We start from the raw sequence: 10,453 nt of genomic DNA, 5'->3' as shown, positions 1-10,453 counted from the left end.
CAAAAATGGAAATGTATGACATGTTCCTCTATAAGGCCACTCTAAACCCAACATCTGTGTTTTCTCTCTCCGTCTGCACCAGGCTTGTAGTTCGGAGCTCGGAGATAAAGGCTCCAACCTACAAAAAACTGTCTGGGAATGACTCAAGGCCCCCAAGCCTGGTTTGTAAAGCAACAGCCGCCAATAGTAGGAGCTTCTACTGCATATACATGGTCTAAGGTGAAGAACAACATGAACACTTGGCACTAGGTTTCTTTTATACACTGATACAGCCTTCTGATGTGAAACACAACCTGAATTCAGGCTCTTCTGTTGGCACTCTTGTCTCAGTGGATTTCCCTCAGGCCCGAGCTACGTGCGCTCTCGTTCAAAGTTTTGGTCCGTACGTACACATTACATGTTTTTACACTGACAAAAATAATTCTGTAATGTTAAAAAATAGAATACAAAGCTCTAGTCTTGTGTGCAAATAAAAAGAAGACATAACACAGATATAGATGTCTAAGACGTCTAAGCATGAATACTGTTGATGCAGTGCAAAATGACGACAACCCCCCCGAGCCCCCCCGCCCCTCCCCAGCCCAACAGTCCCCTACCCTGCCTGACAGGCATGACGGCCAAGTGCCACTGTACACAAGGGCGCGCTGGGCTACTATGTATATGTGCTCTATGATCACTGAATAAGTCAACCAGCAAAAAGGAAAGTTAAAATGACGGCCAGGAATGACTTCCACCGGTTGAGGTTTCTTCCGATCAGTTTGTACTATGTTTTTCAGTTTGCTTTTAAGACGCTCTCTCATCATTTTACAACGTCAGTTCACAGCAAAGGCTATGGGCTCCAAAGATCAGCGATCTCTTGTCCTCTCTCGGGTTCTTGCTCTCATTACCCATCTTGATTGTGACTTGCACCGTCCGCTCTTTCAGAGCTCAGATTTACAAACGCATCGGGAGTGAGGGAATTCCAGACTGTGGAATTTCCCTTCCCTGTCTCATTAAGCTCCTTCCTATCCACCCTCTCTTTTGCTCGCTCCTTGCTTGTTTCCCCTACCCCCGTCTCACGGGCATGGTTGTCTGACTTTGTGCCTGTGTGTGTGTGTGTGTCATGTTTTTTTTGTCTTCTGTAGTTGTGTTTGTGTTTAGTAGGGTGTGTTCATGTTAGTGTGTGATAATGTGTGCATGTCAATTTGTGACTGAGTGTTTTCAGGTGTGACTCTATTTATAAGATGCTTCCTCATGCGCAGCTAAGACTGTGAGGCGGGTATGCATCTCTGTCTCACACGTGAGTCTGCATCCGCTGTGTGTGCCGGCTGTGGGAGTAGTCAGAGTGTTGTGAGGTGTAGGAGAAGCGAGTGGAGCTGCCGTACTTTCCTAGTCCAGTCTCTGATCCCGAGGGAGCTGGGCCTCCTGGGCCAACCCCAACCCCAGGGCTGCCCACCCCAGATCCTACCCCGTACATCTCATAAGACGGGCCGGCTTCCAGAGGAGCCAAGCTGGATGGTGCAAAACCCATTCGGTAGGTCTGGTAGTGCGAGGGGTATCCATAGTTGTCGTAGGCCAGCTGGGAAGTGGAGTCCAAGAGGCTGCAGTCTCCAGGGAATTCACTGGTGGCAGGGGCAGGGTTAGCCGGGGGCTGCTGGCTCTGGCCCCCGCGGGTGAAGGTGTTGAACTGGGCGTAGCTGATGTGGGACAGTCTGGAAGGCGGTCGCGGGTCGTAGCAGGCTTGTGGGCGTCCGGGTGACGTGAGGGGGCCAGGGGGCCCTGGGGCTCCTCCGCTGGCTGTGGCACCTGAGCCACCGGTGCTGCTGCTGATAGATGCAGCTCCCCCTGGTGTTCCCGTGGGGGAGCGGTAGTCAGAGTAGTGCATGGTGGAATGGGAGGCAGGACGGACTTCATCGTGGGTGGAGGCTCGCACATTGTAATAGCCATTGGTGGGGTCCTGAAGAGAGAAACAAGACAGCAGGAAACAAAAGAAAGAATGAGTAAAAAGAGTTCAGAGAGTTTATTTTTAATGATTTTTTAACAATTTAGCAAAGTTCAAAGGTCTCTGTAGTAAATCATGTTCCTTTCTGTTCTCTCAGAGACTTTTCTGTAGTCGTGGAAGGTCAGAGGTCAGGGCTAACCGCAAGTTTTAAGCTGTTTAACATCAAGGTGAAGATTCATTAAAATCGTGCTGTGTGGCCAATTTGCTCCTTAATCATGACTCAGCTGCTCGAGTCCTTTGCAGAAATGAGTGCAAATCGATTTCTTGGGAGTCTTCAAAAATGACACTCAAGGCTAAAGCACCCTGCATGATTCGTCTGCAGCACGGCCCTATCAAACCCGACAGCTGAGAGAACCGTGACATCGTGTCACCCTGCTTGTCAGTTTTTACATTTAGACTTTTATTTGCATGCGTAATAATTTTAATGAAAAGCTGGAAATTATGCACATAAAAATGTGTAACCAATATTTAACCAGTGGTCAAAATTATTATAGAAAGGAAGAGGATAGCATGTAAGAGTACACTGAGTATATCTCATTAGTTTCAGTTCAAATATTTGCTAACAGAAACACACGAGTTTCACCGTTTGTTTTATTGTTATGAATTTCACTCAAATATAAAATAACAAGAAAATGCACATTACATTAACGGTGTCCTAAAAAACTGACGATAACTGGGCCATTTAAAAATGAAATATCAATGATTTGTCAAAAATGAACCGATGATAAAACTGCAAATAACTGTATAATTTGTACATTATTCTACAGTTATGTTTACAGACTCTCTCTCACCTCCATGTGCTTATATTTTAAGTTTCATTTGCCAAAAAAGACAACACATAAGAATCATTTTTTTAAAGGTTTAGTAGCTTTAGTGCTATTATCTCTCCACCGTCTATATCTGGATGTTTTTAACTGCTGTTAGCAGCTCACAGAGATATCAACTTTCCAGTGTATATACAGAATTTGGGCTTTTATTTGGCAGGTATTCTTATTGTGTATTTTGTATCCCAGGAGACCAGATTAGTCAAGTTAACAATAAGAAGAAATTCTGATTCTTGCTGAATTTAAGCGTCCATGAGCAGCAGGACAACACGCAGGGCTGACCCCAGGATGCCTGCGTTAAAAATGAAACGATGCTTTCCTTGCTCACTACATCGCAATTTGCTCTTCAGCTCAATCTAACATGTTTCTGCAATTTCATTGTCTTTCAGACTTCTCTCCCACCCAACTTTGCTTCACTGTTTTGCTGCTTCAGGCAGCAGGAAGAACAAAATTTTTTGAAAAAGCAGTCTGGCTGAGGCAGTTGTCGGGGTGATCTAACAACCTCCTGGGGCGGATTCATGTCTCTGTTTCTTCAAAGTGATCCGAGGCAGCACTTCAGCTAGTGGGGTGGTTTGTTTGCCCTCACAAAATATTCATGGTGGGTGGAGGGTGGGGGCGCGGGGAGTTCAGAAGAACATTTTGGCAGCTGTTTGCGTGAAAATTCATTCATCACCTTAGCCCAACCCCACAGTGTCAAAATGTGTAAATGATTCATGCCAGCTAAATAGGCAGAGTGTGCTTGAACCTGGTTTGTTCTTTTAAACATTTCTTTCCAATTTATGGAGTTTTTGTCTTCTTCTGTGTTTTGTCTTGTAATGACTCTGCAGCCAGCTCGCTATGTAATCAGAGGGAAGAGTTACATCACAGTTGGACTGAGAGGGAAAGGCAGAAAAGACCAAAAGAGCTCCAGCAATTAAGGCCAGCTGCACTGAAAAAATTTGATCTTAAATATCCTACTCTAACATTCTCACAGATACTGAGTACAGCACTTACACTATTCCCAGCATACCACCAGCAAATGAGGCAGAACACATCTCTGCTGAAAAGACGATTAGCCCAAAGGAAAAATCTGGCTTCAGAAATCATACTTTTTTCCAACGTTTTGAAGAACACTCATTCCTGAACTGACATACGCAAATGTTTCTGGCATCTGTGTGATCTCACCTTGAGGTCATACTCCTGGCGGGTGTCCAGGGTGTCACTGCGGAGGTCAGACTTGAGCTCTATGTCATCTTTAAAGGGCTGATTGGAAGGAGAGAAGGACACAGAGGGGAGAAACTAAACCGTCAAACAACAAAACAAAACAAAAAAACAAAAACAAGGAGGAGACAGGAAAAGGGAAGGAGGCGACAGAGTGTGACAGGAGAAGAGAAAATGGGATTGAAAGTGTTAAAAAGGGGAGATTAAAAGGGAAAAAACATGGTGTTTTTCTTTAGTCAAAAGCCACAGTGTGGTGCAGGAAGAGGTTACCGAGTTAATCTGAGGGTTTTTTTCTACAACTACAGGCTGTGTAAACAGTATCCAACCCAAACACACACACACAGACGCACACACCCTGCCGCTTCTCACCGAGTACATGGCCTTGACCATGCGCGAAGCTGTGGACACGCTGCCGGAGTCCTCCTCTAAGCTGTGGGTCTCCTTGTTTATCGTTTCTACCTTGATGTCGGGCTTACCCAGCGTGACCCCGCGCCGACCTGGAAGCAAAACACGGCGAGGTTGAATGCAGCTTGACACACGCTTGTCAGTCGGTGTGTTTTCGTGAGCTGAAGGGAACAAGTTCAGAGGGGACCTGCATCCATACGGTGGAGAGGAAGTCGTAGGTGTTTGATTTTCTCTGGTTTGCTGCCCGTTTTTTGGCATTAAATGAAGCATTTAATCTGCGATGCTCCCTTAAAAGGCATGGGAAACAATGGATTTGCAGATTTTCTTTATAATGTACGTGAAAGCATATGGAGAGTACGACTCACTGCCTTTGCGTTGCCGGTAGAAAATGAGAACGAGGACCAGGAGGAATATGAACAAGAGGATGGTAGAGCCCACGGTCCCACCAGCTATTAGCCCCACTGGAACCTCCTCTGTAATGAGAGGGTGAGAGAGAGGAACAGTGAGTTACAGATGTCTGCTCTTCGCTGCAGCAGCAAGGCTTTAATGGAACAAATATTTTATGAAGCTACATAACAAGACATGTAAAATTTAATATATAAGCAGGAAACATCTTTTAGTCGCTATATGCATACACACAATCAGCTTTTACTATGATTTATGTGCATATTTTGTTTTAAACTCATACTCTAATCATTGTCTTCTTTCCTTGTGAAACTTCTGAATAATTGTGTTCACTTCTCCTTCCCACTAGATGGTCATTTCATTGAGATTTTCTCCAGAACACTGAAAAATGTTCTATAAATATATGTGAAACACACCGGTCTCCTCCAGCGTGATGATCATGGTGCCCGGGCCGAAGGAGTTCCAGGCCGTGCAGTTGTAAGTGGACAGGAAGTCGGACTCCATCACGTTGTTGATGGTGAGGGTGGAGAGGACACCACCGCCCTCAGATGACAGTTTGCTCTGCTCCACTGTGTACCTCTCCAGCAGCGTCCCCTTCTCCTTCTCCCACACGTTTTCCTTCCACGCCCACACCTGACGCGCACGCACAAACCCCGTTAGACTAAATCAGATTCAATTAAAAGGCTTCAAGAGCAGATTCATTGTAGTCAGGAAAGCTGTGTAAGACCTGCTCAGTATAGAAAAAAAACATCACACTGTGTTTTGCACTAATGTCATGATTTTTTTGTAGCCGTGCAGGAGTCACTACTTCATTTCACTCCATAATAAAGTTACATAAATACTGTGACGAGTCCTACTCTTGCAACCATTATAGCAGGAGTTGTCCTGTGATACCGTCGTTACCATGGGAAACATATGAGGATATTATTATGACTTACTTTATGATTCCCACCCCAGCTATCAAATCACAGTCAAGTCAAATGCTTCCAGTTATGCATTTGTGCACAAATACATATTAATGTGCTGTATTCAAGCACATTAAAGGGTACCTGAAACAGAACTGGTTACATAAAAGTGTTCACAGTATGGCTAATAAATGCAGAAGATCTAAGTAACTGGCAGTTTAATGATTTGTGCTATCGCCACACTACATTTTCAGTTTTTCAAACATGAATAAAAAAATTGAAATTACCGCTGTTTAAATATTTGCTTTTCTCAACACAACAGGGTGATCGTAGCTGTTAAGATATTTCTTTTCAAAAATGCCAACTGGCTATAATGTGTCACACTAACATTGTAGAATGACATGACAGTAATAGATGAATGAGCTGGTGAGAATCTTGCACACCCTCCAACCTTAAAGCCACTAAAAGCAGCTGTATTATTCAGCACTGAAGTACTGCGCTAAGGTGAGTTAATTATACATAAGCCCACATGTTTCCATAATCTGCCCACTTATTCGAGAGAAGGAGATTCTCTTGGCTGTGGCGTTTACTGGGACAACTGTTCTTCCCCAGTCTTTTATATTTTATAAATCTTTCTCTGCCCAAACCACCGCCACTTGCATTAGAAGCGTGCAACGCAAGTCAGGATGGATCAGTCACAGAGGCGGGGGAGCCGCGGAGCTACTACTGCTGCGTTTCTGTGATACAACCAAGCAGGGAAAGCATCCAGGACGATTTCTGACGCAGAGCTAAAAGCGGGCCAGCTTAGTGTTGGTTTGTTTATGTGATGGGATGGAAGAACATTCTAGGAGAGTTTAAGGGTGAGTCACCACTCAAATAGAAAAGGGGACAGTGTCGGTGCCTAAAAGCATTCGCCATGCAGGAAAAGAACCATTTACGAAAAGGAAGGTACAGTAACCATAAAATAGATACTGCTGTCGGACTAAAAGGCACAACCTTGTTGTCTCTGTGACCAAAGCTTCTCCTGGTTTGGCGTTTTTCTCGGTCTGGACTAAAATGTAGAAAAAATTATCTTCGGTTTTTTTTTGCCACAAATGAGTCACATTTCCTTTCACTTACTATCTTATCTGGAGGAGGTGTACTAGCTATGTAGCATTTCACCTCTCCTCTCTCTCCTCTCCCGGCATACTGGACTGGATCACTGGAAATGATGGGTGGGCCTGCAGGGAGAGAACATGTGGATGCATTTAACAAAAATGTAAAAGAAACTACTAAAAACCGCTAAACCCAAGCTTATCGCTCGTTTCTTTTTTTAACTGTTGACCTTACGGACCTGTTCAAAAGGAGGTGTAGGATGGTCAAAAACAAGTGCCCACCACTTTAGACATATAGCAATTTTTTTTTCTTTCAATTACAGAGACGCTGACCTTTTCGAAAGTACAACATTTTCGTTTACAAGCAGTGACACATTAAACTGTGTTGATGTTTGCTGACCGTTGACTGTGAGCGTGACCTCAGTCTCTCCTACTCCAATCCGTGGGACGATAGCCTTGCATACATACTGGCCAGCATCCGCCTGGCTTACCGACTTCAGAAACAGCTGATTGCTGTTACTCAGAACCTGTGGGGGAGTGAAAAAAGAAATATAAACAAGGCATCTGCAAAACTGCAGCGAGGAATAAACAGAATAAAGGTCCACATGTACAGTGTATAGGGAGAAAAAAGGTCCATGTGTATTATCTCAAAAGATCCCATCGTAGATAGTATTTAAGTATACATGTTCTTCCACTCTGACTCTAAATTGCCAACAATGCAAACATGCACATCCAATTTTAACCTATTACAAAGGTTTTGAAGACGCTTAGCAACCAAATCCATCTGAAAATTAGCCATGTTAAATTATGTCTAAATATGTAAGCATGTAGAAAGAAAAACACCTGAACGAGTTTGATTATACAGATGTGGTTTTTGGCCAAGGCAGACCACAGTTTCCAAACAAAGACATGTAACAAGCCCATTTCTTTTACTGTCTTAGTGATGGTCTCTTCCCCACTGTAAGTCACCGCAGCTAACATAAACAGCCTTATTGCTAACCAAACAGTCCATGGTGACACTTATGGTAGCAACAGCACAAAGAGGTAACTGCTGATCCTCAAAAATTCAGTCAGATATAAAGCCAGAAACTGCAGTGTGCCGAATAACCATTAGAGGCTGGTTCCAGACGCAAGTCAATCCTCAAAGAGCCCCATGTTGAGCCTCTGAGATCTGAGCTGTCATTGGTGCCCACCATAACTCTAACCCTAGGCAAAACAGAAGCATTATTTTTGCTTTTATTAAAAGCTTGTGTTAAAGTTTTGGCAAATAAAGAGTCAAAGTGACACACACCAAAATTCATTCCATAAATGCCTGCTTTACCTTTCTGCAAAGGTTAGAATAGGGTTCCCTCTATAATGGCTTAGATCTCAGATCATTTTAAACTCAAAAAAGAAGAAAACAAAAAAAGAAACAGGGTGTTGGCCAAAAATATGGAGGTCCAGAAGACTCAGAGATCAAATAAAGCATTTTGTGATGTTTATTTTATTTATTTAGACAGTAATTTAATCAACATCCAAAGGAGGAATTATAGATATTTAAGAAAGAATATATAAGAAATATAAATACTTCTAAATTAACTATTAACCCATTAATAAATACTTCAAATAGAAAAAAGGATTTACAGAACAAAAATAACTCTCAATAAAAAAACATTTCAAATTTACAGTGTAAAAAATTGATTTTCAAAAATGCTATTTAAAAAGAGGAATTGTGTGTAAAACAAAAATGGCAGTAGACACGGGCTCATCAGTCCAGATGTTAACACATAATTTTCTGATACTTGAAACCTTAAAAGACTTGACAGGGCGATTATGTCTGTCAGTCCTTGTATTGCTGCGCTCTATCAAGAGAAAGGCTAAAGATGATGCTATTGATTTCAGTTCATTTGTCTTACTTACACAAGTGCACACACTTTGACACAAATCTAAGCAATGAAAACCATTTAAGGAGCACTGTACACCTAGCCATCAAAGGTTTAATAACATACCGTAAGTCCTGCAAAATCACACCACATCTGATGTATGAGTTTGGTAGATTTGCTTATTGTCAGTAAATCTCAAACCATTTGAAAGCCTGTTTATTTTCCCTTAAATTGTGCCACATTTGTAAAGAAAATGCATTTGTCGGTTGAGCAGCAGAGTTGTGTATGTGGGTTGCACCCATGAAAAATCTGCCAAATCTTCTTTTATACATCAGAGTTATTCAAATGTATCAGCAGTTGGATGTCACTGTTAAGTGAATGGTGAAAGTGACCTGCAAGTATTTTTGACTCTTTCTTTTTAGAATTCATCAGCAGCTGCTGAGGAACGTATTTGAATATTTCCTTGAATCTCTTCTATGCCACTTTCCTTCACCTTAAAGCTGAGGGATGGCTTAATCCTGGCGAGGAGACAAACATCAGTGTTTTGCATCCTCTGTGCAACAACCACTCATCAAGATCAGCCAGAAGTCTATACCTGTCTACAGCTCTGTTGAGCAGCACAAGATATAGGAACAGACAAAATAATGAATAACTCAATTTCAGGTAGATGATGAACAGACAGAGTTTTCATCCCTGAGCTGTACCATGCCCTGCTCTGCAGAACTGATCAATCCAACTGTGCAATTTCCAGAAACAATACCAACATACAATTGGACAGCTTGCATTCTTTGAAAAATGCTGGGCCATTTATGATCCGTCTATCAGAAATCACGTGTCCTTGGCTTTCCTGCACTTTCATAATTCAGTGTTTCATACTTTGTTGAATATCAATAATAAAAGAAATGACTGAACTGCTGTTCTGTCATTGTAATCACCCTGTCTAAAGTCTTTTAAGCATCAGAACGTTATGTGGTAATATCTGGACTGATGAGAGCATTTTAATAATTATTTTAAAGGTTGTATGTTTCAGTGATTGCTCTAACACTGTGTGTAAATGTGACAGGCTTTTTGTTTGTGAAAAGCAAATTAGCTTACTAAAAACGATAGCTAGCTAGTGCTAGTAATATTTTCAAAAGCTAACATGAGGCTAAAAGTGATGCTACGGTTAGCCATGTTAGCACGTTATTTATAACAGGTGGTCAGGCTGAGTTCACCAGAGCACACTTAGAGGATCATTTCACTGCAGCGTCCCTTTGCATACTTCTTATACAGGCTCAGTCATACACGAGGTTAAGTCTCCTTAAACAAGCACAAACATTTACTTAAATGCTAACTGGAGCAGCTAATCCAATAGCTTAACTACATGAGGTTAAATGAGGTTTCCTATTGAGAGTTTATTGAGATTTTTTCTGTAAATCCTTTTTCTATTTGAAGTATTTATTAATATATTAATAGTTAATTTAGAAATATTTATCTATAATTCCCATTTTTATTGTCCATGAAATGATCAGATAATGAATTATTGTATTAATGTCTTATTTTCTAGCTCATAGTTTTTTCCACAAGTCAATATTAAATCATGAAATCATCATCTCCCGATCCTCCATAAAAAAATGGTACTTTGTAAACCAGTGAGTGATGTCATGATCACTACACTCATTTTTTACATACAGGTTATTATTTGCAAACACCAACTAAATTTACCATTTTTGGGGGGGAAATACAATAGATGTGAGCGACAAGTTACTAATAGTTAACCAGACATTTGTCAACAAAC

The 10,453-nt window shown here is 41.8% G+C and overlaps 1 protein-coding gene across 3 annotated transcripts in view; it reads right to left on the bottom strand.

Annotated features, from left to right (window-relative positions):
* Positions 1-580: 580 nt before the first annotated feature.
* The window catches only part of kirrel1a (kirre like nephrin family adhesion molecule 1a), a 31,286-nt gene continuing 21,413 nt past the window's right edge, over positions 581-10,453 (bottom strand). The window contains exons 9-15 of one of the 3 annotated variants that reach the window (XM_085267394.1): positions 7,215-7,341; positions 6,840-6,940; positions 5,232-5,448; positions 4,776-4,883; positions 4,375-4,502; positions 3,970-4,083; positions 581-1,936 (exon numbers count right to left, since the gene is read on the bottom strand). In XM_085267394.1, coding sequence (XP_085123520.1) covers positions 1,274-1,936; positions 3,970-4,083; positions 4,375-4,502; positions 4,776-4,883; positions 5,232-5,448; positions 6,840-6,940; positions 7,215-7,341 — 1,458 coding nt within the window. In that variant the 3' untranslated portion in view covers positions 581-1,273. The remainder of the gene's footprint in view (positions 1,937-3,969; positions 4,084-4,374; positions 4,503-4,775; positions 4,884-5,231; positions 5,449-6,839; positions 6,941-7,214; positions 7,342-10,453) is intronic. The other 2 variants (XM_085267396.1, XM_085267395.1) reach the window with 2 other exon arrangements.

This window comes from Mchenga conophoros, linkage group LG3 (assembly GCF_057382185.1).
Source record: "Mchenga conophoros isolate Kocher_MC1m ecotype Shallow Benthic linkage group LG3, M_conophoros_male_GT1.1, whole genome shotgun sequence".
NCBI lineage: Eukaryota > Metazoa > Chordata > Actinopteri > Cichliformes > Cichlidae > Mchenga > Mchenga conophoros.
Note: the sequence above shows the minus strand (reverse complement) of the source record. Positions and strands in the feature narration are given on the sequence as shown.